This window comes from Cyphellophora europaea (genome assembly GCF_000365145.1).
Source record: "Cyphellophora europaea CBS 101466 unplaced genomic scaffold supercont1.1, whole genome shotgun sequence".
In the NCBI taxonomy this organism is placed as follows: Eukaryota; Fungi; Ascomycota; class Eurotiomycetes; order Chaetothyriales; family Cyphellophoraceae; genus Cyphellophora; species Cyphellophora europaea.
This window is the reverse complement of record NW_008481797.1, coordinates 845,946-873,835: the sequence shown is the minus strand read 5'-3', so window position 1 is coordinate 873,835 and position 27,890 is coordinate 845,946. Positions and strand designations below refer to the sequence as shown.

The 27,890-nt window shown below is 53.1% G+C and overlaps 9 protein-coding genes across 9 annotated transcripts; 7 read left to right on the top strand and 2 right to left on the bottom strand.

Moving 5' to 3' along the window:
- Positions 1–419: 419 nt before the first annotated feature.
- HMPREF1541_00302 (uncharacterized protein) lies at positions 420–5,551 on the top strand (the record flags this gene model as incomplete). The annotated part of the gene is made up of 3 exons (XM_008712608.1): positions 420–4,034; positions 4,084–5,077; positions 5,154–5,551. 3 exons carry the CDS (start codon positions 420–422, stop codon positions 5,549–5,551), a joined length of 5,007 nt encoding a protein of 1,668 aa, XP_008710830.1.
- Positions 5,552–7,322: 1,771 nt separating this feature from the next.
- Positions 7,323–8,723, top strand: HMPREF1541_00301 (uncharacterized protein; the record flags this gene model as incomplete). The annotated part of the gene is made up of 1 exon (XM_008712607.1): positions 7,323–8,723. The coding sequence occupies one exon, from the start codon at positions 7,323–7,325 to the stop codon at positions 8,721–8,723; it is 1,401 nt and encodes a 466-aa protein (XP_008710829.1).
- A 2,632-nt stretch (positions 8,724–11,355) lies between these two features.
- HMPREF1541_00300 (uncharacterized protein) lies at positions 11,356–13,134 on the top strand (the record flags this gene model as incomplete). The annotated part of the gene is made up of 1 exon (XM_008712606.1): positions 11,356–13,134. The coding sequence occupies one exon, from the start codon at positions 11,356–11,358 to the stop codon at positions 13,132–13,134; it is 1,779 nt and encodes a 592-aa protein (XP_008710828.1).
- Positions 13,135–13,512: 378 nt separating this feature from the next.
- Positions 13,513–14,175, top strand: HMPREF1541_00299 (uncharacterized protein; the record flags this gene model as incomplete). The annotated part of the gene is made up of 1 exon (XM_008712605.1): positions 13,513–14,175. The coding sequence occupies one exon, from the start codon at positions 13,513–13,515 to the stop codon at positions 14,173–14,175; it is 663 nt and encodes a 220-aa protein (XP_008710827.1).
- Positions 14,176–14,927: 752 nt separating this feature from the next.
- On the bottom strand, positions 14,928–19,031 carry HMPREF1541_00298 (uncharacterized protein; the record flags this gene model as incomplete). The annotated part of the gene is made up of 1 exon (XM_008712604.1): positions 14,928–19,031. One exon carries the CDS (start codon positions 19,029–19,031, stop codon positions 14,928–14,930), a length of 4,104 nt encoding a protein of 1,367 aa, XP_008710826.1.
- A 1,166-nt stretch (positions 19,032–20,197) lies between these two features.
- On the top strand, positions 20,198–22,024 carry HMPREF1541_00297 (uncharacterized protein; the record flags this gene model as incomplete). Its single annotated transcript, XM_008712603.1, has 2 exons — positions 20,198–20,361; positions 20,458–22,024. The coding sequence occupies 2 exons, from the start codon at positions 20,198–20,200 to the stop codon at positions 22,022–22,024; spliced, it is 1,731 nt and encodes a 576-aa protein (XP_008710825.1).
- Positions 22,025–22,776: 752 nt separating this feature from the next.
- On the bottom strand, positions 22,777–23,364 carry HMPREF1541_00296 (uncharacterized protein; the record flags this gene model as incomplete). Its single annotated transcript, XM_008712602.1, has 3 exons — positions 22,777–23,038; positions 23,088–23,190; positions 23,310–23,364. 3 exons carry the CDS (start codon positions 23,362–23,364, stop codon positions 22,777–22,779), a joined length of 420 nt encoding a protein of 139 aa, XP_008710824.1.
- A 1,490-nt stretch (positions 23,365–24,854) lies between these two features.
- HMPREF1541_00295 (uncharacterized protein) lies at positions 24,855–25,919 on the top strand (the record flags this gene model as incomplete). The annotated part of the gene is made up of 2 exons (XM_008712601.1): positions 24,855–25,566; positions 25,615–25,919. 2 exons carry the CDS (start codon positions 24,855–24,857, stop codon positions 25,917–25,919), a joined length of 1,017 nt encoding a protein of 338 aa, XP_008710823.1.
- A 689-nt stretch (positions 25,920–26,608) lies between these two features.
- Positions 26,609–27,780, top strand: HMPREF1541_00294 (uncharacterized protein; the record flags this gene model as incomplete). Its single annotated transcript, XM_008712600.1, has 2 exons — positions 26,609–26,821; positions 26,872–27,780. 2 exons carry the CDS (start codon positions 26,609–26,611, stop codon positions 27,778–27,780), a joined length of 1,122 nt encoding a protein of 373 aa, XP_008710822.1.
- Positions 27,781–27,890: the final 110 nt, after the last annotated feature.

Below are 27,890 nucleotides of genomic sequence, written 5' to 3'. Positions count from 1 at the left end.
AATTGTTCTCCAAGGACCTTTTCGCAGCTTCCGAACCAGATCGGTAGTCAACCGCGACGTGTTTTCAGCCAAGATCAGGTGCTCGTGTCAATCGGGCAATCTCTGAGGCGTCCGTCTCTGCGAGCACAAATCTAGCCGTCCGCTGCCTACCCAAATCCAACTCGGTAGCGTGTCGATCCACCGCAGACCGTTTCAGCGCCGCATCTTCGGGGCTTCGCAGCAGTTGACGGTCTTTCGACGCTCTCGGCACTCGAGTTTGGGGGGAGCCTGCCCTGTCCAGGCTTGTTCTTTCTTTGGATCGCCTGTGCTACACTTTTTCCGCACTTAGCGCCAAACCTTACCTAACGAGGACCCACTTTGGCTGATGCGCGTGGAGGCAGCCACCGAGGTACCCAGCCGTTGCCGCCTTCCTTCATCCAATGTCGCGCTATGCACCTCCTGCGCGCGACCGATCTCCACCTCGATATGATCGTCGTCCTTCCAACTACGGCGCTCCCTTAGGTGGCTCCTCCTACCGCGGCCCTGGTGAACCAGGTGGAGATCGTGATCCGCCAAGAGGGCCTCGTGCCGATAGTTTCAGAGGTGGGTATCAATATCCTCCACCTGCTCGAGGCCGAGGAGCGGGCACCTATGCAAGTCGAGCCGACACTTGGAACAGTCAGCGCGATCGTGATAGAGATCGCGAACGAGACGTTCGTCCCGCTCAACCCTATCGCACTCGAGACGACGACCGGCCGGACTGGTCTCGTCGCGAACGTGAACTCGGCCCTCCTGAGAGACCATCTGCTGCTGTTCGCGACGCTCGACCATATCCCCCGAGGGATAGGTCCGCCTCGCCCCCGAAAGCTCGTCGAGATTCACGAGAATCACTGCCTCCTTTGTTAAGCCGACAAAGCGACAGCAATCCGTCATTCCGCGGTGGTTTGGCTCGTGGTCGAGGTCGAGGAGACTGGGATCGAAATCGAGGGAGAAGCTCGTTCGTGGGCGACCGAGAGCGTGAGCGGGATCTTTTCAGTAACCGGAGCCCGTCAAGAGAAGGAATATGGCGTGAGCGTGAGTACGATCGAGGCAGACCTGCCGGCAGTGATATCGACCGAGCCGAACGTTTCGATCGTCGCGAAAGAAGTAGAGAACGGCGCGATCATGATATTTGGCAGAGAGATCAATCTCCAGCCCGCATAAGCAGCGGGCCAGGTGGGCGAGCACCAAGTCCTGCCAACAGTACTGGGCACTATGGGCCGTCAGACCGTTCCTCGAAAATGGACTTTGAGATGACTCGAAGACCGTCTGCGGTAACTACCTCCAATAGCCTTGCACGAGACGCACGACGAGATGCCGATCAGCCAGATTATTTCCCACGTAACGAACTTCGCAGAGAAACCTCGCACACAGGTCCGTATCAACAGCCAGCACCGCAGCCATCTGCGACAGCCGGTCTCGACTATGGACCACCACCGTCAGTTCCTGCCACGACGCCATCAGAGAAGCCCCCGTCTTCCCGACCACCGCCGACCAAGTCTGTATCACCTATGGTCCCGCAGGGATCATTCCAGCCACCAAGCGGGCCCAAGGCTGATAGAGCTCATCAAACCATCAATCAAAACCAGAAATCCGGCATCTCTCAGGATTCGCCTAAACCCGAACCTCCGTTGCAGCCTCCCCGAGTCGCTTCCAACACATCCCCGACAGAGCTCTTTCCGAAAAAGATGGAACAGAAGCCCGAACCAAAACCGCCACTTGCCCAGACGCCTGATAAGTCTATGCCTCCTAATGTGCCGTCTGGTCCGCGAGCATCCTTCGGTTCCAGCTTCCGATCCAGACCTCCCTTATCTGACTCTGGCAATTCTTTCTTGACTCCCAAAGCCGCGCAGGGCGACATTCGTGGCCCTGCTATTCCCACTGGTCCGCGTTCGGATCGCGAGAGAGATGTCGGCCGAGATGCCAGAGAAGGCCCGTGGCCGCCCAGCCAAGCAGGCACGTCCAGCCGATCCTGGATATCGCCTGAATACAATCGCGCAAAGCCGTCCATCATGAGTCCTATCAATCGGCCAGCATTCGCACCTACTGGGCCGAGATCGCAGTCCATACTTCCACCGTCAGGCGAAAAACCTCGCACATATCCTCCCTCGATCATGGCTGGAAGCGGACCCTCTCCAGCGGCAACAAAGTCGGGTTCTACCGGAGATGTTCGTGTTGCGAATCGCGCTCCCAGTGATCAAGGTGCCGTTGAAGATGTGGACATGTCACTACCTGTCTCCAGTGACGAAGAAGCCGACGAGGACGATTTTGATGAAGACGACTTTGCTGCTTCGGAGGAGAAGTATGATAAGGAACGCAAATCCCTCGAAGCTCGGAAGCCACCACCTCTACTTCATGACACTGTCGTCCGCGGACTCTTGATCAAGTTACAGTTTCTTAACATGATTGCCAACAACATTGTTGTACAATCTTCTGAAAGCAAACATGTGGCGGATGAGCCGATGAAAGATGTGGATCAACCGCAGATTGGCCTACCTTCTCCTGAGGAGCTTTCCGAAGAACAAGAGAAGCTCGAGGTCAAGCACCCGCAACCGCGTGGACGACCTCTTCGCCAGCCTCCCGTAAATCCTATACCAACTCCACCTGTCGAAGATTTACCATATCTGAAGAAACAGAATAGTCAGCCGATCGTATTCGACAACTCTGATGATGAAGTTCAGCATGAGGCTGTGACAACTCTGATACGACAGCGATTTGAGCAAGAGGCCTTCGACTGGCTGGATGAGCTACAGGACATGTCCAACGAGTACCGAAAGAATTATATCTCGTGGAAGCAGGAAGTAGCAGGTCTTGAGCTTCCTTTAAGGGATACTCATGTAAGCCCTGCACCTGCATCTCCTGCACCTTCTGCTGCACCTTCGGTAACACCCTCGGTTAACCATGAGCGTACTCGTGGAGGTCGCAACACCACTGAGGCTGATCTCCAGGCCGCGATCGCACTCTCGCAGCAGACGATGAAGGAAGAAGAGGAGCGGAGAGAGAGAGAGGCTGCTTCAAGCTCGGTGCCAAACTATGAACACGAAGCGGTTGTGCCACCGATGCTCGAGCCGAACGAAGCTGCGCTACTGCATTTCGAAGACACTAACAAGCTCATTCAACCAGAGTTCGCACTGGAAGTATTTGCTTATCTTCCCCCGGAGGACGACTTTACACCAGAAGAACAACTTGCTTTCATTCAAGCATACTGTCAGACCCCCAAGAAATGGGGCAAAATTGCAGAAGCCCTGCCCGAGCGCTCCTACCAGGATTGCATCACCCACTACTACCTGACTAAAGGTGAGGCTAAATACAAGGACATTTGGCGACGTGCTCAACCCAAGAGGAGACGAGGCAGAGCAGCAGCGACCAAGCCTCGATCCACTGCGCTTATGTCCGAATTGGTCTACCGAGATGGTGAAGAGGGTGTTGTCGCGGTCACAGACACTGGTCGGCCACGCAGAGCTGCAGCGCCCACTTTTGGGGATACACCGGTGGACAGCGACCCTTCCACCGTTGCTCCTGCCGCCAAACGCTTGGCTGTCAGTGGAAAAGATGCTACAGCTGAGGGCGTAGCAAAGCCACCCCGTGGTCGGAAAGGAGGAACTACCACCAAAAGCAGGCGCACCAAAGCCCAGATTCAGGCCGAACAACAAGCCGCACAAGCTGCACAGGCCGCTCATGATAATTTTGTGCCTACCACCATGGTGGAAGCATCGCCACAAAAGGTCGTTGCCTTGAAAGATCGAAGCCGGACGTTGCTCCGCGCAGAGAACAACCTTGTCAAACCTGATCTCATGCCTGGCTTGGAGATGCATAAGTTGGCAGAAGCGGACATAACTCAATATGGTGTGCCAGAAACCGAGCGCATGATGCCTGCAATCATTGGCCATGGATCCAATCAACCAACCAGCTACTGGTCTGTACCGGAACAGCAAAAGTTTCCACAGCTCATCTCTTATTATGGACGAGATTTTGCAACCATAGCTGAGTTCATGAAAACTAAGACCTCTACCATGGTAAGAAAAGACGAACGTCTCATCTGACCAACACTGACTATTCAAACAGATCAAGAACCACTACAATCGCCAGATCGCCGAGGGCAAGACAGATCTTGAAGAGATGGCGAAGGTTGCAGAAATCAAGCGTGCCAATAACGAGCCGATGGGTCGACCGCCAAGTCCAGCGGTACAGACCAAGCGTCGATACGAGGCAACTCCTTCCACTGCCTCATCTCAGCCCGGACGACCACTCCCTGACCAACATGCTCCTGACTCGGATCTCGCTGCAATGGCAGTCAAAACCAGCTATACTGAAGACTTCCCTTCCAACGCCGTTCAGCGCAACCTCACTGGAGACCTCGTGACAAAGACTCGACCGAACCGGGAGCTATTGCAAGATCCTGTATTGGCGCAGTCCAAACCTGAAGAATTGCAACGTCCAGTCAGTCTTTCACACAAACCTCACAATGGACCGAGGAGTGGCTTCTTCAAAGAAGAGAACCCCCCGTTTGGCTTGCAGCATCAGACCTTGTCTCGAGACAACTCTCCTCACCAGCACCCATTGCGTCCTGGAGAGCATAGATACGGTGACCTAGGTCACGTGATTTCTGCTGGTTCACCGCGACAGCTCAACCTTGGCCCACCTCGGGACATTGGAGGCTTACAATCTCATGCCCAAACTCAAGTGTCTCTACTCAACTCGAGTATCCACAATGAGCGTTTTGGTCTGGCTCAGCAACAACATAGCCGAAGTGGTAGCCTCGGAGGCCGGGCACCATCGGCGATGGAGCAAGCTCGAGATCTTGCTTCTCTCAGACACCTGGATCCGATGTCACGACCCTACTCTATGATCCCGCCTCAGATTGCGACGCCTCCCCCAGCCAGTAGCGTACCTCTGCGACGAACAGAGAGCGGGCCTGATCCAACTCCAGCACCTCCAACAGAACCTCTCAAACCGGCTCCTGCCAAGAAGTCGAATATCGCCAGTTTGCTCAATGACGATCCACCCGAGCAGAAGCCAAACAAGCGCTCGTCATTGGACTCTCAGAAACGCCAGTCGGGTATGTCGCCGCAGACCATTTCTCACCATGGTTCTCCATTTGAACCATTGAGAAATCATTTCAGATTAGATGGCAGCCCAGCGGATATTGACCGAAACATCCGGACTCCTCTTGGAGGCCTTGGACCGCATCCTCTTCGTGAGCAGCAACAGTCAAGCTATGGATCTAGTTCTGCTCCAAATGAGGACTGGATGGGACGTTACGATCCCCGTCCGCAGAGCGGTTTGGGTGAACAGCGAAGTCATCAACCATCCCCCCGCCCTGCCCAGTACTCTGTGGTGCCTCCACCTGCTGGTAGCAGCGGTCTACGGATGGAAGCATCTCGCTCAGTCGAAGCACCCCCCTCGGATCATCGTCGATCGCTGTTGGGCCCACTTTCACATCCTGGTTCAAATCCTTCCCCTCCACCGCAGCAATCATTATCGTCTTATCGGCCACTCTCGGATGCTGGTCCAACAAGTCACTCTCGCGTAAGCTCGCTGGGCTTCTCTCACTCGCAACAGGCGCAAACCCAGACGCATCAGCTACAGCACGCTGGGGCTGGCCCGCCAAATCATTCCCAACCGACAAGCTCGACGCCGGTATCGGCTTTACACCATCACCGGTCATCAATTGATTATGGCACACAACAGCGGCAGACAATTCAGCAGCATATGGCGATGCAGCAGCAACAACAACGCGATCCCCCCAATCCATATCGCGATAGGGAGCGGGAGCGGGAGCGGGAGCATGAACAAGCGATACAGCGGCAACGCGAACTGGAAGTCCAACAGCAACAGATGCGTGCTCCTGAGCGTGAGCGAGATCCTTTTGGCTATCGACCTGATCCGAATCGTTATGGTCCAGCGCCACCAGCTGAGCCACAGCATCAGCCGCCGCACATGCAGCACCACCATCAGCAGCAGCAGCAGCAGCAACACCATCATGGCCATCAAGCTCAGCTGTTGTCAGCACAGCCTGTTGGTTCGAACCAGCAGCGACTCTTTGGATATTCATCCGACCCCGTCCAGCGAAGCTACACACCTCAGCCGCCACCACCACAGCACGCCCCCTATCAAACTTCGCATACACCTGGGCCTCCACCCTCTGCACAGATGCATCAGATTCACCACCATCATCAACAACTTTCTGGCCAACAGAAGCCGCCTCACATTCAAGGCCCTCCGCCACCTCCAGGGGTGCACGCGACGAATCATGGGGCGTATGGCCACGGACACTCCCATTTCAGAACGACTAGCCAAGATGAAAGACGGTAGAAGGCAAGGCGGAACACGGTATTATGAAATGATATGTATGACTAGAGACACCTACGTGGGTATGGCAATGTATATGGTAGCACGAGGACTCTGTGTAAATGGTTGGATTGAGGGCTTAGCCCGATGTGAATGTATCATCCTGGATTTGTGCATATCCAGTAGCAGCACCGATAGCAGAAGAGAACGATTTTGTATTACCAGAGATGATTCAAACAACGGCCCCGTGAATGCTCGTACACCCCGCCAGTATAGGATTGCCTTGCCGCCTACAAGCCTCGTCTAGTCTAGTCTATACTTAAGCTCTAGCGCCGAGGTGCACGAGCTTGTGACGCGCATGAGCGGCGCTGTTGACCTTAGATCGACCCATCTGACGTCACTTGGCAATACTGATCACCTTCCTCGTTTCTTGCGCTGGCTGCGCACGCGCTCCTGGTTGTGCAGCAGAACGGCTGTAGACTGAGCCAGGACTGAATTCAAGAGTTGCACTGAGATGGCTTGACATAGCCTTGACCAAATCGTCGCCCTCTGCAGCCTCAGACTGCCACGCTTCTCAGTGTTGGGACTATCATGGTATGACACCACCATCTTTTACACGGTACATTTGCAGTCATCAACTAACCGGGCTCATTTGCAGGCCTCACTCCTTCGCCAGATCGTCTCCGGTCCACGCGCCCGTCACCCGGAAGCGGGCCTCGATCTTTGCTATGTCACAGACAACAGTGCGTATCCCCAACAGTGGCTGCATTGGGACAGGTCGCTAATCCTTTGTGCCTGCAGTCGTCGTCACCTCAGGCCCGTCATCCATTTGGCCCAAGAAGGCATATCGCAACCCTGTCGAGCAACTAGTTGCATTCCTAGACCGCAAGCATGGGGAGGATTGGGCAGTATTCGAGTTCCGTGCCGAGGGCACTGGTTATCCTGATGACCGAGTATACGGGCGTATCCACCATTTTCCATGGCCTGATCACCACCCGCCACCTTTTTCTGTAATGCCGAATGTCATGGCTGCGATGAGAAATTGGATTCAAGGGACTGGATCAGAGGGAAAGAGAAGGGTGGCCGTTGTGCATTGTAAGGCTGGAAAGGGAAGAAGTGGAACAGTGAGCTGCAGCTATTTAATCAGTGAGGAAGGCTGGAAAAGAGAGGACGCGCTCGAGAGATTCACTGTACGGCGCATGCGGGCCGGCTTTGGGCAGGGAGTCAGTATACCAAGTCAACTGAGGTACGTGAGGTACGTGGATCGATGGACACATGAGATGAAGAAGAAGTATGTTGAGAGGCCAATTGAGATTGTGGAGGTACATGTCTGGGGTCTGAGGGATGGCGTCAAGGTGGCCACAGAGGGATATGTGGAAGGAGGTAAGAGGATCCACAACTTCCATACCTTCACGCGAAGTGAGAAGACGGTTGTGGACGAGGGCCACATCGCAACCAAGCAAATACCCATGGAACCAAAGGAGATTCGCAAGGACGAGGAGATGATTACGTCGCCTGTCGATGGGTCATCGCCATCGTCGAGTGGCATGAACCTCAATAAGACGTATATTGGATCAACACAGACCGTCATCCTCAGACCCGCAGGGGCACTTATTGTGCCTACCAGCGACGTCAACATCGACTTCGAGCGGCGCAACAAGGCCAGTTATGCCGGTCTAACCATGGTTACATCTGTTGCTCATGTCTGGTTTAACGCCTGGTTCGAAGGTGGCTTTGAAGGTCACGGTTCTGGTATGTTTGAGATCGAATGGGATGCTATGGATGGCATCAAAGGTAGCGCAAGGAAGGGTGTGCGTGCGTTCGACAAGCTGAAAGTGGTTTGGCGGTACCCAGAAGGCCATGAAGATAAGGTGGTGGACGAGCCTAAAGTGGGGGAGCCAGTGCCCGAAGCCGAGCCGGCGGACTGGAAGGGCGAGGACCCAAACAAAGAATCCGAAGCCAGTCATTCCGGGGGACTCGACAGCAACAGGAAAGGCGGCGCAGCACTGACGGTTGGGGCCGTTCTGAGCGAGGGCACTTCACAACTTACCAAAGAGCTGGGGCTCAGACCACAGAATGCGGGAAGTGCAGATGTGAGTCTAGCATCGAGCGTCAAGGATGAGCCGGCCGTGAGCAAGAAGGTGGAAGACGATCTCGAAGAAGGTGTCAAACCACACGGGCCACAAGGCGAAGAATACGTAAGCTATGATGAACAAAGCCACCTTGAGGGAAGGCATGACACTAAGGCTGGCAAGTACCTGGAGATGGGAGTAGGCCGGACGGCAAGTCTTATGGGAAAGATGAGGGGCAGCAAGAAGGATGAGGGTAACACGATAAAAATCGACACAGACCGGAAGCAGGCAGGTACAGACAGCAGCGATGGCAAGAACGGGAACCCTCCTCCAGAAAAGTAGGCGGAAGACGGATGAACGCATGCCCTAGACGCCACCATTGATACCCCGATGCATACAGTACACCCCAGCATATTGGAAGTACTAGACGACCATTGCAGAGATTCATAACAGATTCGTCGACCTGTTACTTACACCCTAGCGAGGCTTAGGCCCCTGAGCCAAAGCAAAACCCCGGTCATCTCCACCACTTTCCTTTGACTCACCGCTTGTCTTACCCCACGGTGTCACCGCCCTATGAGGCTTTCAGAATCTTCAGGATGTCCAAAAAAAAGACAAAAAGAAGGGTCTTTGCCGTGGTTCGAACACCTGGATGAATGTCAGATGTTGGTCCCAATGCTTAAAGGCACTGGGCACGACTTACGGGGCCTCTCGCAATCAAGAGTACTCAGGGTTTGTACAGCCCTAAGCGAGAATCATACCACTGGCAAGCAGTTAGCTTGCGACGTTCTTCGCTGGAGGAGGTAGAAGTACCTAGACCACAAAGACTGATGCTGTGTGTCCGACTTGGTGCCGGTTGTTGAAGCAAAATTCTGTGTGTTCACATTATGTCCGATTTCTCTTGTCCGGCATCCATTGCCCAATGACTGGGCGCAGGTGGGGGTGGACTAACTAGGACTTAACTATGATGCATTCCGCTTTCCCAAGTACCGACGTCTCTGCCGCCTGCGCCGCATTCGCGGTCAAACCGGTCTGAACTCGCCGATATCGTCGCCCCCAATGCGAAGACTTCGGTGGTTTCTCACTACACGAGACGGACGTTTGACTATCGGCACCTATCCCGAAATTCGACAAGAACCAATAATAATTTCGCCTCTTGTGGTCCGAAGTAGAATTGCGCTTATAGTCGACGGTACAACTGCATGACTGGCTTGCTGACACCCGTCAATGGAGCAAGGATCGTGTAAAAAAAGAACTTTGTGATGGCCTATCATTCTACACGGGTATGCCAGCCTGTAGGCGGTCCATTGCCTCCTTGCATTGCCTCCTTAGCCGGGGTTGGCTGTTGGCAAAACAGCCCACCATCTCTGCCAATACTGAAACAATGGTCTATCAGCTGTGAAGTACCACATTTCGACGATATCAGGCATTAGCAAGCGAGCATTGATATGCAGATCTGGCGTCCCCGCACTTCGACTACCGCTCTCGTTCAGCTGCTTACTGCCCGCACGACTGCCCGAGCCAGTCTCGCCAGTACTCAATTGGAGCCTGGGGGTATCCGCATTTATCATTGCTGCGGTACCTTGCAGCGACGATTCCAGTTGGGTCTCCAAGTGGCGTACTGTTTTTTGGAGAGGCATTACTGGCGGGTCCTGCCCGTCCGTATCGCCCGGGGTGATGATGGCAAGACCAAGACTTCCAGATTCCCGAGACAGGCGCAGGTGCAGGTGCGAATACAGAGTACAAATAGAATCGGGGGCACCAGGCGAGAAGAGGAAGGAGCTGCTCATCACAGCGGAGGTGGCTGCAACTTAGATGCCCTTGCTAAGCTTTTGTTGCCCGAAGAGCCTGAAGATAGCCTATAACACGGCACTCTACCACATAACCATCGTTACTGGGCTCACGCCGCATCCTAACATCACCTCCATTCTACCTAGGTCGATACTGAACAAGTGCAACAGCCGCGTCACCGCCTGCGTAGGTTTGAGGAATATTACAATCGCCGTTGACCACGTTGTGTGAAAAGGACGCTGCGTCGCCGTAACTTCAGGAGAGGAAGGGGAGGCCTCGGCGTCGATCAAGCCCGCTTTGGGGTCTTGTGGCAAACCCTCACCTTTGCGATCTTTCAGTCATTCCTGTCTAACCGGACCATCCACCATCTGCTGCTGTAATCACTAATCGACTATCATTCTCTCACAGACTTACAAAGTACTGCCATCCTCTCAGCGCTGCAGCCATAGCTCAAGTCGACATCCGAAAGTGCCCCGCCTGGAGCGAATCAATCTTGTCCGGTGCCTGTCTGTCGCTGTTGGCCACCATCAGCCACCTTCAACGTCATTCCCATATCATTCTACTCTACTGTCGACAGGTTTTTGCAACTCGTTCACTGGCTATCGTCTCAACTTCACCTTGCGCAACAACAAGGCCAGCTCCCATTCACGGACTCTGTCTAAACGCCGACTGCCGCTCACCTCTTTCTTTTTCGGTCCCATCTGCTTAATCATCAGCCTGTCAGCTTCGCTCCTTGCCAACCCTACGCTCACAGCGTCCAATCCGGGATCTCAACATCACAACCCCCACAGAGTTCGATCGCGGTCCTTTCTCGATCAGTCTGCTGCCCAGCTGCTCCAGCATATGTCGATCTTTTAGCCACTCGAGGAATCGCCTGCTCTGTTACTTGAGTTCATGGAGGATGAAGAGCCGCAACGGCGAGTCAGCAACTCCGCAACTTTTTCTCTTCGTCAATAAGGATTCCAAGTCCAAGTCTTTGTCTCGATCCGAAGGCAGTTCAGCCAAAGAGATAAATCGCCACGCCCAGCAGGTCCGGAATAGGCGACTCGCCGCTCACAAAGCAACATCCGCTCACAAGTCGTCCTCATCTGCTCGACGAATAGCGTTGGGAGGATGGAACAAACGCGAAGGGGAGATAAACGGGTATGTTTCTCGTAGTTATCCGTTCCCAACACAGAGCACGATGAATCTGACTGGTAGCAGAGGTTCGACCGATGATGCCGGATCGCCAGCCTCTCCATCTGGGATATCGGTCTTCAGCCCTGGCGGTGTCGATCAAGTACAGACACCATTTACGTTACCAGGTTCCGATCACTCATCTCCCACATTCAACAGCTCTCCAGCATCGACGCCAGTCGAGAAGGAACAGCTTCAGCCTCCTGACCCTGAAAAGATCGAGACGTCAGTCATTACCGTCTCAACTGAAGGGGTCTCGGCCACCGAGCCATCACCTGAAGTCTCACCTGAAGAGGAAGACGACGATTTCAATGATCTGTCAATGCAGCCGTATTTCCGTGAATTTTCTCCCCACGATCAAGTTGACCCGTTCAATCAGCTGCCAGTCCGGGTTTCCAGTCAGATACATCTCGTACTACAACATGGCCTGAAAATCTATCGATTCTCCGGTAACAACTATAAGCTCGCCTACCTGCCGGAACATATACGAGACAACATCAACCAGTTTCCCATTGCTGATGTCATTCAAAGATCCATCCATCAGCCACATCATCTGTATGCCTTCCTGGCTTGTCTCAGCATACGCATGCAGAAGATATTTCGGGAAGACATCCAAGAACAGGCACCTATTTCCTTCCGACGACATGCCTCACATCACTTGCGCAAAGAACTGATCAAGAGCGGGAAGACCGGAGTTGTAGACAGGCATACCATACTCGACATCCTATTCCTTGTGGTATCTGAGACAGCAACTGGCGAATACGAATCAGCGCGAAAACATCTCCGCGTCGTCGCAAAGCTGTATCACCTTCTCGACCTCACGCAGCATTTCGACCACTGGATTTCCGAATCTTGCGCTCATGTTGACAATCAGCTGGCGCTGTCCACTGGCAAGCCGCCGACTCTGCCACAAGACTTCGACCCTGGCCCGTTGCTGCCCGAGCGAAGAGCAGCACTACAACGTGAAATACGCTGGTTACTTCAAAGCGGCGTTTCTTCAGGGTGTTGGCACCCATCACCAGTCTCGTTGACGGTGAGAGCTGCACCACTGGGTCTAAGAGACGCCATAGCTGATCTGTCCCGCACGATGGATCTCCGTATGGGGTCCATGTTTGACCATGGACTACGGAAGGGCATGTTCAGCGATGCCCTAGCTGGGATCGTCACTGACATTGTCGAGTGTGTTGCTATCGCTAAGGTCGTGTGGCTTTCGCCCGTAGCCGTCTGCTTTGACGCGGAATGGTTATGTCGAAAGGCTCGCGCTGTCCTGCGGCGGCTTCTCAAACTTGCTCCCGAAAACAATATCGGTCCACTCGATGTAGTGGGAAAGTGCATGGAAGTTGTACGTTGCACACTGTTGATATTAATGGCCCACGCCTGCACGATGATCGGTTTTCAAACGGCACGGCTGAACGTTTTGAAGCTCCAGAACGCACTGGCTTTTGCGCTCAAGTCCTGGGCGCCGGCACTGGGACTCACCCCGGAGCTGGAAAGAGTCGACAATCACCCACTACCCGCGCTAGTTCAGGATCAGCTTAGCCACATCCTGTTTAACACCATGGTTGGCGTCTTTGCTGCCGACCTTCCGGGCTACGAGGGGACCGAAACGTTCTTCATGGTTCGAGTACTCAATTTGTGCAACCTCTTGGGCATCCACAGCTACGACGATTTGCGAGAACACATGGTGAAATTCCTCTACTCACCCGTCTTGCAGGAGCCGAGTGTATTGAAAGTTGCAGCGAAGTTGGAGGCCAGGGAACATATGCGCCCACGTGCTTCCCTGTGAACCAGTCTTTGGGCACCGACAAGACAACTTCAAGTCCCAAACCCCCGGGTTAGCCAGGACTCACCATGAGCAGCCATCTTGTCATTTCCGTGGCTTGAAACGTTGTCAAGGTTACATAGTCAGAGAACCTACCTTGATAGATCAAACGAATCTGTCAGTGTCTTTGAAGCGGGGGATCTTGAAAGTCTAGATCTAGACCAAAGGAACCGGAGGCGAGGAGTGATGCAAGCTCGACTTCATTGCCTACGTCGTCCAAACGAGCTTTCCCCTGGTTTCATCTCGCTTCTTGCATGCGCAACTGACGAATAGACCTCCCAAGGGTGGTCTGCATACGTGTCCGCCGGACAACTCTAGCAACCACTGACAAGAATCCACACCATGTTTCTTGCCACTCAAGCTGTCCAGGCACGAGGTCCCGCCGCGAACCATCCGTCATCACTAGCGTCAGGAAACCCCTACAAGTGTCCGCCTCAACTGTTGGAAGCCGCCAAGCTACCACCTAAAGTAACGAAAACACATATTTACTTCTTTGGCTACGAAGGCCCTGACCCTCACGTCTGCTTTCAACAGTGGTTTCCCTGCATGTTCACCGCCCGTGTCTGGACCGCTACGGACGTCAACCACCCATCTGGGCCTCGACAAGAATTCGGATCCACAGAGCAGGTCATAATGCACGCCAAAGCCATGCTCATGGGCGATGAAGAGACCGCGACCAAGATAGCCAATGCAACACACCCAAGTGAGGCCAAGCTCTTGAGTCGCCAGGTTCGGGATTTCGATCAGGAACGATGGAACTCGCGCTGCGAGGCGATCGTCGCAGAGGCCAATCACGCCAAATTCAGTCAGAACGAAGATCTGAAGCTCGTACTCCTTGGGACTGGGGAGAGGATCATTGTTGAGGCAAGTCCGGACGACAGGATTTGGGGCATCAGCTTCGATGCCGCAACAGCCGAGGGCAAGGAGGCGGAGTGGGGCAAGAACCTACTGGAAAAGGTTCTGATGAGAGTGAGAACGCGGCTAAGTGAAAGTTCAAGTGCTTGACAGGCGCTGCAGGGGCATATAGGAGAAGTCCTTCTCTACTGCAGATGCCTCCTACATGGAGGGTATATCCGAGTTTAGACAGTAACTTTAGGTTAGTTCACGCACGCATTAAATACCTGAGAGGGCGTCAGATGCGTAAACATATATTCTCGAGGTAGAGCGGAAGTTTGATTGTGAGCATGATACCAAAAGCCAGAACCGGAAACATCTATATTCGCTACCTTCATAACTTCTGTCTATTCTAATTCCGCACCAGCGCACCCGGCCCCCTTCTGGTCATGTTCATGAGACTAGTGGACAGATGATCTTCGATTGTCGTTTGTCGACTGTGGGCTACAGGTGGTGGCCGTCACAGATTATAAAAGAACGAACGAGTCACTCGCCGTCCAAAGGAAGCACAGCAGCTACAGATGCGGGAGGAAATGGTGCGGCAGTCTCGATCGAGGACGGGGAAAGATCGTGCTTCGGTGAAATAGGTGTGTTGTACACGAGAAAGGGAGCCATGTTCATTCGTGATGTGTGCGTGCATCTGGCGCAGATTCAGGTTGGCCTTTGCGAAGGCTTGCCTCTTCAACCGACCCGCTCACGACACGCTACCGCTACTAGTAATTCGAACGCTTCGCCTGCTCGTTCTTGCCATTATTGGCATTCCATAATCCGACAGATCGCATTAGTGGTCAGATGCCTTACAGTATGCGCCATTCTTCTTCACCAACCTTTGAGTGTGGCATCTTCACCATCGTCGCCGACTTCTAGTCTTTGCCTTCTCCCTCGAGTCCCTCCGCAGTAGCCTCCCCCTCAGCATCAATCATCTGTCTGATCTCCTCCCTCGCATCATTGACTAATCCACTAAAGTGTAGCTCGAGTTGGGCTGTGTCTACATACTTCCTCAACTTCTCCTGCTCCTTCTCCAGATCCTTCCGCACTGCCTCCTTGTCCTTCTCCACGCCCTCGAAACGGCGCTGCAGTACGATTGGGAAGGCATTGTCCGCCAGAATCACATCCGGTGCCACGATCTGCTCATTGAGACGCGCTGCCACCGCCGCAATACCTGCGCTCCCGAATAGATTGGCAACTTCGGCGCCGAGGTAGATAAGTGTTTGGAAAATGGCAGTCTGGTGAAGAGTCTCCGCGACTTCTGCGTCGCCTTTACCGGTCGAGTTGTTGAGAATCGTCCAATCATCGCGGATGGCAATGCGCCTCCAGACGATTTGACGCAAAGCAATTTTGTGGACGTTCGGTAAATCGCTTAGATCAACCACACGTAGAGCAAGTGCAAATTCTCGGCCCAACACCTCTGGATCGTTGTCTGGTTCTTCTTCATAATTGACAGGATCTGCGAGTGTAAGAAAGTCGACTAGAGCTTCTTCTGACAGCGGCTGCTCCGCCAGGAGTGCAGCAATCGCAGACTTCAGTAGACGCTTCAGGCCAGGGTACTTAGCGACGATGCGAGTGGAGAAGGTCTGGAATGCCATATCTTCGGCGGCTTTTGCATCAATAGCATGGCCATTGACGAGTTTGACATGATCGGTGATCTGCTGCTGAATATCAACGATCTGTAGCTTGTTGTCATATGTGACAATGCCGTCGAGCACAGGCATGCTGCGCACGTTGTTGTTTTCTTCGGCGGCTGCCAGGCTGACCAACTTGGCGAGCGAGAGCTCAGTCTTCTTATTGTAGATATCCATCTCCTCATCGGCCACGCGCACCAAGACGCGTTCAGCGTGGCTGAAATTCTGCTCACCGACAACATCATTGATCCAAGCAAGTTTGCCGATCTGCTGACCTTGCTTGGTGGCCCGGTGAAGAAATTTGGTGACATACTCTTGTTTCTCGCCGTCATTGTCTTGTGCTTCTGTGAGTATACTTCCCAGCTCGCCATTTTCGATTTTGCGACTGAAGTTGGCGAAGGCCCATTGACTCCCGAAAGTGCTGTAATATGTCTCAGCATGTTTTTGGACGTCGTCTATCCTCTTCTTGTTCTTCTGTGCCGTCTCGGGGTGAGCCATAGCTTCCAGATTTAATCTCTTCAGGTAGTCCGAAGTCAACGTGACAAGTAGCTGAGGATCGGCAAGCCGTTCTGCAATGTCGATGGCTCCCTCCATGTTGAATTCGGAGATTCTTTGCACGGCTTCAGAGAGCCTGGGTTGTGTCTCTGCAAGGATTGCATCAATAGCAGCCTGTCTCTCCACACGATCGCTATGCCGGCCTCCTTCTTCAGTAGCAGCCCAGATTATTTCTTCACTAGTGACACGATTGAAAATGTCGCACTGCTTGGGCAACTTTGCGACCAGTTCATTAATCAGCGTACGAGGTGGAGGGTCGTGTACCTTGCCATCACTACTGACCGGCATCTTCTTCTTTGCTGACTTGGCGGATCCAGCCTCATAGTCATACCATTCGCCCAGGTAATTGCAGACGTGGTCGAGTAATTGCCAGGCATAATGATTGGGTTGGACATTGGAAGTCCAGGGCCGACCAGAGTCCAGATGATAGCTTTCCAGGAAGAGACCATCCTTGATAGCCTTGTCGCCAAAACCGTACTGACTAGCGTTGTCCTGGCGAAACTTGAAGACTGCCGAGTACGCAGCACACCAGATGTCGACTGTTTCAAGCAAGAACTCGCCAAAGATGCGAGGGTCGGTGATATCGAAGTCTGGCAGCTCATTGATACAGTCGACGATTTCAACCAGTAGATTGTCACACTTGTAAACACTGTTGAGCATCCAGTGCCTTACAGCGTCAACCTGACCCTTCTCCTCGCTCGGGTACTCTTGTCGCGATTCGTGGAGAGCTCGCAGAGAGAACTCGACGTGGGGCATCTCGCGGTCCTCTTGAGGGTATCTGCGCCAGATGATTTCTTGTGTTTTCCAGATTGCCTGAGCCGCCGCGATCTTTTCCGCGTCCCACATCAGATTGTCCCGGACGCCGCCCGAAAGTTTGTTCCGATAGTACTTCATGACATGGTGGATTAGGCTATTGAGTGCTTTCGCTCGATCACTCAAATGCTTGCTGATTGACGGACCACTGGGAGGTAGGTACTTCCACTTAGATCTGACGATGTCGTCACTGATCTCCAAGGCCGCTACCTCTACCTCACCTTGAGTGAAGGAATGTGATGAGGGGCTATTGAGATCTAGCGGGTTTTCCTTCTCGGTGCCATAGCGGATAGCTTGCTCGATACGAGTTCTCGCACTAATCTTGCTTGCATAGTCGTCAACGTCAATCTCAGCTTCATTCTTGTGTGATTGAATTCGGAGGAGTCCCTTTTTGGACACAGCCAGCAGGCATGAGGCGTCGGTGCCCTCTTCTTCGGCAGAGAAGCCAACGAATCGATATGACTTTTCTCCGTCGAGACGAATGGCATCTTGAAAAGGCGCAGGTAAGGCATGCCGTTCCATCAACAGTTGGGAAGATGGCGATTCATGAATCTTGGACAGCGAGAACAGGACCACTACCGTTTCGAAAATGGCGAAAGCGGTCGTCTTGACCACCAAGAGGCGTGGACGCCAGTCTTCCGTCTTTGGTAGCTTAGTAGAATAGCACGAGATAGGATGAACGACTCTGATGAGGTTTTCCTGCGCGCCGACGACCAGTTCAACGATGTAGAACTGCGTACCACTGGGTGCCGAGAGTGAGACCAGCGCAAGCAGTGGCACAGTCGACGGCTCATCACCTCGAGCAATTTCCTGACTTGGGCGAGCCAACTCAAAATCGAGAACCTTGACGTCGTATTGCGAGATGGCCTTCTCGGGCGGAAGGTATGGTTTCATGGCATCTTTGATATCCTCCAGAAAGTTCTGATGCAACGTCAAGGTGTGTCCGACTCCTAAGTTCGTGTCCCAAGCTTCGAATTCGGCATTCTCTGTCATGACAGCGATGTCTCGCTGGCCTTTGGTGGCAGCACCGGCCTTGACAATGGGTATGCCCTTCCTGCGGTCCCATCCGACAAGATTTCGCACACTGCCGCCAATACCACCAAGAAGACTACTGCTTGGGGGCTTGCGCAGGAACTGCACACCGATGGCAGGTCTTCCGAGCTGATCGCGCAGCGAGATGTGAGCCAGCCGGCCGTGGCTGAAGGAGATTATGAAGCCAGATGGCTCGGCACTGACCAAGTCGTGAATGGTCTCTCCGCCCAAGCTTGGAATTGATCCTTGTACGCCTCCTGAGGTCCGCGTTGGCATGACAGTTGAGGCACTGGTGAGAGTATCCCAATAGATAACGGTCCCCCATCTTGCAGAGACAACCAGAAGGCCCGGCTCGCCAGTCGCGGAGCGGGCAGTGAAGGCCGCCAGAGGTAGAGGATCGGATTCAGAAGTCTGCAGAAACGACAGGGGAACGGCAATGACATCTCGTGATGAAGGAATGGCCGCGCTAGAGTGGTACGGCCAAATGATGGCTTCATTGTGGGAGACGACAATGGCGTAGCCATGTTCGATGGAGAAGGTACATGTGTAGGATTTGTTGTGTTTATCGAGCTCACGAACCTGCTGAGGGAGCGACGGTAGTTCAGAGACGGTGTAGAAATCGTTGTTGGTCAGGGTCGTCGTCGCTCGTTCCCGATCTGCCCTTCTCTCATTCTTTGGTCCTCTGTACGACAACTCTTTTGGTTGAAGAGCAACAGGTTTCGATGTGGAGGTGTCGGCGTGGCCGTTAGGCTTTGCCGTCGACTTTGCTTGCCCAGCAAGCTCGTTGATACTAGCATCAGCTAAAGGTTCAAATGTGTCGCGTCGAAGTGCTGATCGTTTTCGTTTTGCTTGGGGCAGTTTGATAGAATCTTCGGTACCAGCAGCCTGACGAGTCCTCTTGGACCGCAGCAAGTGGGTATGTCCGGCGGCTTCGGGAGAAAACATTATGAAGGAATCGCGCTTAGCATTGAAGATACCACAGGGAAGGAGAAGGACTATCCAATCGATGAAAAGAAAAGCAAGACTGCAGACATCTAACAATGTTGATTCTGTTCACGCGTCGACTTCTCCGCAGCGGGTGACGCTCCTTCCAGGAACGGCTCTTGGCAAGGCTGCAAGGCTGGCTACCTGGGAACACAAGGCTCGTGATTTCTTGGAAAGTGCCCACGACAACTCAATTAATTGTGAGCTGCACTTTCCTGGGAGTACCTCTACCCGCTTCGATCGAGCTCGGACTTTGATGTCGGTCTTTGACCGTTCAATTATGTCTCCGTTGCTAGGCAGCTTGCCAGATTGCTTATACACCAGCATAGCCACGCCTTCGTATATCCCAATTCTCGCCGCTATATCGGATTTTAAATGCGGTATGCCGAGCCGCGCGTAACGTATGTGGAACGAATCTCTACGGCCCATGTCCTCCCTATGGTTGAATATACAGATTCGAACGCTTCGACAGGGCATTGGCGACGTCCTAAAAACCGCCTCCTGCTGAGTATTTAGCTCCGTTAGCCATGGCTAGCAGTCAATAGCTGCCCTGCGCATTGGGATGTCTGCCCTACTCTGACCTGCTTGGGCGGTCCCGGACGTGACTCACTTCGAAACAAGCGACAATGGGCAACACGAAAAACCAAGTGCCATGCATACGAAATCTCCAGCCTGAGCGGCGTGCGAAGCTAAAGCAAGATCGACTCGTAGCTCGCGCTTTAGAAGATCCGAGGTGGAGACCCCATCATCGGCCGAAAGAACCTCTCGATTTTGACGCCGGCGTTTCCGGCCACTTGAGAGTCAACTAAAATACATGCTTTCATAATCATACTCCTCTTATGGCAAATTGTGCTGATATCCCCGGTCTCGTAAGATGGAGCTCATCTGTACATACGTCGCTTTTAGCAAGCGACTACGGTCTTGCGGCTGCGGATGCCGGCGACCCGAGGCAGAGTTTCCACCCAACGCCGCTCTATCGTCATCTACTATTTTGCGAAACTCAAAACATGTCGTCGAATACCTCTCGACTCGGGCCGGGTTTAAAGCCTGCCGACCTGATGTCTTATCAGACCCCCTTCAAATATCCCCTCTCAACCTGCCAACGCTGAGCCTCGCCAACTCCCAGCATGAATGGCCTCGAACGTTTCCTGAGCCGGCCAACGGCAAAGCCATACCGCTCTGGCAAACTCGATCCTGCCGTTGAACCTCACATAAACCAAGATGGACACATCAACTTTGCGCCTGGCGACATCGAGAATCCCCAAGAATGGTCCACTGGGCGGCGCTACTAGTACGTACACCACCACATCGAGCTCGTCCCCATTCTCAGGCTCAGCCTCCTCCCATCCTCCATTGTCAATTCAAGCTAACCGAGCCTTTCCGATAGCATTACCATTGTGTGCGTGCTAATGGTCGTCAACGCTACTTTTGCCTCCTCAAGTCCATCCGGTTCTATTAGAGGGATTTCAGAATATTTCCAGGTCTCCCAGGTGGCAGCAGGCCTGGTAATAACGTTGTTTCTGTTGGGATATGTTGCTGGTCCATTGATTTTTGCACCTCTATCCGAATTCTACGGGCGCCGCTACATCTTCTACGTTTCATTCGTGGCCTATGTAGCATTCAACTTTCTATGCGCCTTTGCCCCAAACTTCGGATCTCTCCTTGTCGGACGCCTTCTAACCGGCACTTTCGCCAGTGCGCCTCTTACCAATGCCCCAGGGGTTCTGGCCGATATTTGGGATCCTGTTCAGCGAGGCAACGCCATGGCTCTTTTCAGCATGATGACTTTTGTGGGACCAGCCCTTGGACCAGTCATCTCTGGTTTCCTTGAGCTGACCAAGGGTGACCATGGTTGGCAGTGGACGTTCTATGTAATGATCATGTTTGGCGGTGCGACAGCTATACCGATGTTCACCATTCCCGAAACCTACCCGCCCGTGGTTCTACTCAACAAAGCCCGTCGACTTCGGGCGCTCGACCCTGAGAAATACGGCCATCTTATCGCACCCGCCGAAGCCCACGGACGATCTCTGGCATCGGTCTTCCGCGTCGCTCTTCTTCGCCCGTGGCAGATCCTGTTTGACCCGATTTCTTTCTTGGTTGCGATCTATGTGTCTGTTGTGTACACGCTCCTATACATGTTGTTCAGCATATATCCAATCGTCTTCCAAGAGATGAGAGGATGGAATTCTGGTGTCGGTGAGCTGCCACTGCTCGGCACCGTTTGTGGCGCAGTACTGGGTGGCAGCATCGTCTTTTACCAGTCTTCCCGCGACAGGAAGGCTATCGAAGCTGGACATCCCCGCAAAGCAGAAGATCGCCTACCGCTTGCGATGCTGGGCGGCATAGTGTTTGCCATTTCGATGTTCTGGTTTGCGTGGTCGGCCAATTACAATTCTGTGCATTGGTTTGTGCCGACCCTGGCCGGGGTATTCCTATCGACTTCATTTCTACTCATCTTCGTCTCCTACCTCAACTATCTTACGGATACCTACCTCATGTATACCGCATCTGCAATGGCCGCGAATACCATCAGCCGTTCGGCTTGCGGTGCCGCTGCACCTCTGTTCACCAATCAGATGTTCAAAGCATTGGGAGTGGGTGGCGGAGGAAGCTTGGTCGGTGGCGTGGCGCTGTTGCTTGCGCCCATTCCTTTCGTCTTCTACAAGTACGGTGAGAGCATTCGAGTCAAGTCAAAATTCGCCCCAACAAAGCCCGCAAAGGCAGCGGCGAAATCCGATGATGAAGAGAAGCAGGAAGGTACAGGCGAGAAGGAGGCCGAAACAGAAAGGAACCACACACAAGACCCTCTGTCGAGCTCGAGTGAGGAGTCTTTGGAGCTTGGGGCTGACTATGAGACTACGGAGGAAATGGAACGAAGGATACAGCACAGAAGGAGATTGGAGCAGGAGCAAATGGAGAAGGTCAAGACCAAGAGTGATGCAGGTGACTAGATGATAATTCGCAATGCTGGTCTAGGAAGTCGGATCTAATAGAATGTACATCAAGACTTTTCCAACCTACCAACTACGATCTTCAATCGATTCATCGTCTCTTTCCCGTGTTGCACGGTCTCGCGCTCTTGCCTCGTTTGGCGATCTCGGAAGAGAGGAAAGACCGATGCAGCGATTTCCTCTCCCACTATGAGGCCTTTCATTGTCACGATAGTGTCCCCGACGGGTGAACGTTCCTTAACGACTTTGTACCTGCATAGAACTTTGCCAGGAAGCTACAATCGTGGCATTCGGCACTCCCCATTGCAGCCACTTTAAGGACAAGTCACACTCAACACGGATCCGAATTGCTAATGACGTGGTCTACACTATTAGTCACTGCTCAGCAAAAGCGATGTAAGATAGGAAGACCATGCTGGAAAATAGCTGACGGCTGCGCCAGTATTATCATATTGTACGTGTGCTGGTTATGCGGATGCAGTGCATAAGCAACCGAAGAACAACGAGGCTCTCTGAGATCTCGTGTGAGTCGTGGAAGATGACCAACCCGCCGCAATCCATTTCGCCTGCTTTGCTGGTATACATATTGTTTGTTTCCGAATTTCGAGGTCATTCGCGGATCCCTACCATCGTTCTGAATGAGCGCCCGCTGTCAATCCATTTCAAGTCTGAATCCATTCTTTGAGAAGGAGCACAAGACTTTTGCCCTGGTTGCGATGTGGCATGGTCAGTAATCGTAGTGTATCGTGTTGTTACATCTTCTTGTGAGCAGCATCCTCACCGTCGACGGAGCGGGAGCTGTCGGTGCTGTCTTCCTTGTCGAGCGAGACCATGCTAGCCTTCTCCACGTCTTCCTCTGTGGGTCCATGCAGCTCTTCCTCGAAGACTGGATCGGCTTCGTTGACCTCGAACTTGGTCTTGAAATCACCGAGGGCTTGAGTAGAGGAATTGGAGCGGCGGCGGATGTTGTTGATGTTGTAGCCAAGGTCTTCAGCTTCGATGCCCTCTCGGCCCCTGTAAAGTGTCAACTACGAGGTGCAGAAGACTGTTCCGGAAGACTTACCAGTTTCCACGACCTCCGCCGTGCTTCTTGATGCTAGAGGGGTCGGCGTCGCTGAAGCCCGACTTCGCGAAGTAGCGAGGAAGTCTATCTTCGGGAAGAGCACCTTGAATGAGCACGTCAGTTATGAATTCATGTTCGGAACACTATTGACACGATAAGAAAACGAGGGGGACGGTGTTCCGGATGAGGGTTGCTTCAGCACAGGCTGGGGGGTGAACTTACTACCGTCAGCCAGGCCGGCGTGGTTGCGATCGTTGGCTTTGCTGCTGCGAGTCATATCTGAGGTATGCGTTAGTGGTGGGGTGGATGGCAATGATGGTTTGGGATGAAGTTGGGTTGGGCGAGGGGCATATCGACCCCTTTCCATGGCTGATATCATCGGACGTGGGGCAGGGTTGTGCTTACCTACTGGTACGGTTGAGAAGGCTCAAGGGTAGTCGAATGGGTGATTGGGAGTGTTATTGTGATGGTGAGTGACGTTGGAATCGGAAGGGACGATTCTTGTGGTTCTGCTGTAGAAGACAGAGATGTTAGCGTGAGCAGGCAAGACAATGCAGTTATGGCGTGGTCGCGGAGGAAGTTCAAAGAAGCGAAGCTCGGACCACGCCTGCCGATCACGAGACGAATGCTAGGGTAGCGAGGAGCAGTTTGCACTTACACGATTGTCGATATTTGGTGATCCGGTCCTGGTGGGAAGACGAGAGGGGAAGAGAGAGAGGGGATGGTTATTACAGCATACAGACTTGAGGACTCGGAATTGAAGGTCTACGCTCGGTCGTTGAAAGCTGTTAGTAAGGCCACGCTGAGCGCCTTTTAACTCGATGCTCCATTGCACAGCTGCAGCATCACACGACACCCCAATAGTGGCTAAGACGTCTGCAGCTAATCATTGGGGGTTCGGTGGGCTCTGGTGGATCCCTTCCCCGGAAGTCAACGTGCTTTAGGGCCTTGCCCCCTTGGGACGCTGTTGGCCCGCAGGGTCGAGTCTTCGCTTAGCGCTTTGTCTCCTCTTATGCATTTCCGCATTCAAAAGGGTTCGACTACGACTTTCAGGAACCACCGGCTTTGCGTAAGTTAGCAACGTGGTCCGTCCATCATTTGGCCGCGAGATTCGGTTTGGACAGCGCAAGGTGGTCGGCTCTTGCTAGACCGTCGAGCCAAAGCCTCGTGGCGTGAGTGGTGGGTTGATTGCGGGTCTCACGGGTTTCTGGTGCTTTCGGTGGACCATCTGCTGACGCGCTGCTGTCGCAACACTTTCGCACAAGGCTCACGATAATGACAGCCTGTACATTTTGGCAGCCATGACCTGGTAACTAATCGTGGCTGAGACTGTCAGTCAGAGTGTTCGCTAGTTGCACTATCACGACGGGACCTGAAGAATCAGGGTCAAGGTGGATGTTCCCACGTGATCAGAGTGACCTCACTGCGGGGCCCTCCCACTGTGGTGGTCGTCGGTAGTTACCACAACCTGGACGTCAACGTAGGCAATAAAATCCATCAATAAATGGTAGATCTGCCTTAGGCATCCAGGTACAACGTCCAAAGCACCCGCCAGCCTTGCCCGTTGAACCGCCGCAGGCGTTAAGTCTGGGAGCGCGCTGATTGACTGGACTGGGGCGAGCCCCGCCGATTGCCGATTTCTAAGCGGCTGGTACGATTCTTGCAACATTTTCCTATCCGCTTTGGATCATTCCACTGCCTCCTACCTGACTGCACCTTGTTTCTCAGTATTGCAACAGCCACAAACTCCTGCTTGTAACATTCACAATGGCGCCTTCATTCGTTATGGACACCTCTGATGATTTCGTCCTGCCCAGCAAGGCTGTCCCGCCGCAAGTTGCGAAACGAACCCTCTTGCTCTCGCCGCCATCGTTGTCATCCCACCAAGAAAAATTGACCAAAGTGCTTCAGATGCATGATCGATCCGTTACCGACATGCAGATGCTAGATCGTCTCGCCATGGGCTTGGTCTCCTTACCAGAAGCTACCTACGATGTAGTCATGATCCTGTCCGATGCCGATGACTCAAGACGCGAGAGCCTGTCACTGATCAGTAGGGACGTCCTCTCTCTGTTAGCAAAAGCCATGAAGGGCGGTGCCATACTCCACAGCCAAGATGGGTACTACGGTGCCACAGAGGGAGCAGAGAAGACGGAGGCGATCCTTGCCGGACTCACTTATGAATCTGGTAAAGGATTTGTCAAACCAGATTACAGTGCTCAAGAATCTGTTCCTCTACGATTTGGCAAGAAGAAGGCCGTTGCAGAAGCCGCTGGAGGTGTGAAAAGCACAAGCGATGGCTCAGTCTCGCTGCCTCTCAATGGCAAGCGCAAGAGTCAGGATATGACTGACCAGTCGATTCCGGCCGGAGTGGGCTTTGATGATGGCACTACCAATGAAGTGGAGGACTCAGACGATGACTTGATCGATGAAGATGAGCTGATGGCAGACGAAGACCTCCAAAGACCTATCAAGATTCGTAAGTTACAATTCCAGCAGCCCAGATCGTCAGACTAACCAAAGTTAGCGAGCGAGTGTAAGCCGAAGGCGAAAAGGAGGAGGGCTTGCAAGGACTGTACCTGTGGTCTAGCAGCCCGCTTAGAAGCAGAAGATAAGGCAAAGAGGCAGAAAGCGGATGATGACCTGAACACCATGAAGCTCAAAGCTGATGATCTAGCTGAAGTCGACTTCACTGTGCAGGGCAAGGTCGGCAGCTGTGGCAACTGCAGTCTTGGAGATGCATTCCGTTGCGACGGATGTCCGTACATTGGTCTCCCAGCATTCAAACCAGGAGAAGAGGTTACCATTCTCAACAACGAGGTTCAGCTCTAATCATTCCACGATGTATGCATAGCGACGGTGTCATGGGCTCATGGTCTTATACAGTGAGATACAGAGCGGAAAGGGTTTAGATACAGAATCAACAGGGAGTAAAGTGTGATAGCGAGGACTGTATAAGTGAGCAAGGGTCCGCCGGTAAGCCGAAGTCGGAAGTGTACACACCAGGCAGTGAATATTGCCCGTTTCTATAAGAATGAATAAGAGGCTTCCAATCTACTTTCGGCCCGGTCCTCTGTGTGCCCAAATACCACATTATGAATCGAAAGGGCAATGTAGCTGATCTTAACCCGCTGTCGCTGCTTACCGAAGCACTATGTCTCAGTTGCTCTTACGATTGGCAGGGTGGGTGGCATCGACCAATGGGGACCTCGGCATTTGAAGCGAGTTGAGGCCGCGCTCAGTTCCGCTGACTTGACCGCTCGCAGCCCCGAATATTATTTTCGAAGCGGCCTCTATACAACACTTGTATTTCATGCTGCTAGACCCTCGCGAATAGCTCACATACCAGCACTCATACGTCGAAGCTGTTTGATATTCCGTGCTCATACCTTGTTACGGAAACCTGCACGGCAGCTGCGGAGTGCACTCAGATCTCGCCCCGAACTTCGAACTTCTGTGGCGACAGCTACGCACAACGACAGCCGCTTTTGTCGCCTGAAGCTTTTCAGCCTCGCTTCATAATGTCTTTCTCTAGCCTGGTTCAGGACATTGCGTTCCGCGATCCCAGACAGCGCGACGACCAGTCCACAGTCTCGCGCCCTTCGCAAGCCCGTTCCTACAACTCGACAGCTGCTACTAGCGTAAGCATTGCGGGCGATATCTCTTCACAGCTACACTCCGGATATAGCCATCCTCTGTCTCGGGCATGGCAAGCAGAGAGGCAACTGACGAAGGTGCGCATTTACGTTTCGTCGTGATATGCCTCTACTGACACGTTTCGCAGTCGATGCTCATCTACCCGCTGTTCATTACCGATGACCCTGATGAAGTCACAGCGATTCCTTCACTTCCGAACCAGCATCGTCGAGGCGTGAATCAGCTAGTACCGTTCCTCACGCCTCTCGTCCGCAAAGGTCTCAAATCGGTCATTCTGTTCGGTGTGCCACTCGCAGCCAACGCAAAAGATGCTCTAGGCACTTCCGCCGACGACCCAGAAGGACCTGTGATCAAGGGCATACAGATCATCAAGCAGCATTTCCCTCAGCTTTTCATTGTCTGCGATGTCTGCTTGTGCGAGTATACCTCTCACGGTCATTGTGGTATTCTACGAGAAGACGGATCGCTTAACAATGCCATGTCCGTTGAGAGGATATCAGACGTGGCAATGGCATATGCTGCAGCTGGTGCCCACTGTGTGGCTCCTTCAGATATGAATGACGGCCGTATCCGAGCCATCAAGCTGAAACTGATTGAGTCGGGCCTGTCCCATCAAGTCAACCTCATGTCTTACGCGGCCAAATTTTCCGGCTGCCTCTACGGGCCATTCCGGGATGCGGCGGGTTCATGCCCTTCTTTTGGCGATCGCAAGTGTTATCAACTCCCTCCTGGTGGACGAGGTCTCGCTCGCCGGGCTATTGTCAGAGATGTCAGCGAAGGTGCAGATATCATCTTGGTCAAGCCGGCGTCGCAATATTTGGACATCATATCTGATGCGAAGGAGCTGGCCAAGGATCTACCCATCGCTGCCTACCAGGTCAGCGGTGAGTTTGCCATGATCCACGCGGGAGCGAAGGCTGGTGTTTTCGACCTCAAAACTATGGCATTCGAGTCCACAGAGGGGATTTTGAGAGCAGGAGCGGGCATCGTCATCACATATTTCACCCCTGATTTTCTTGACTGGTTATCGAGCTGAAAAGCGATGTGTTTTATGATACCATGAGATGTTAGTGCGAATGAAACGTACATGAAAACCCAACGAACATTCTACGTATGGTCTATTTGTGTTACAAACATGTGAGCAAT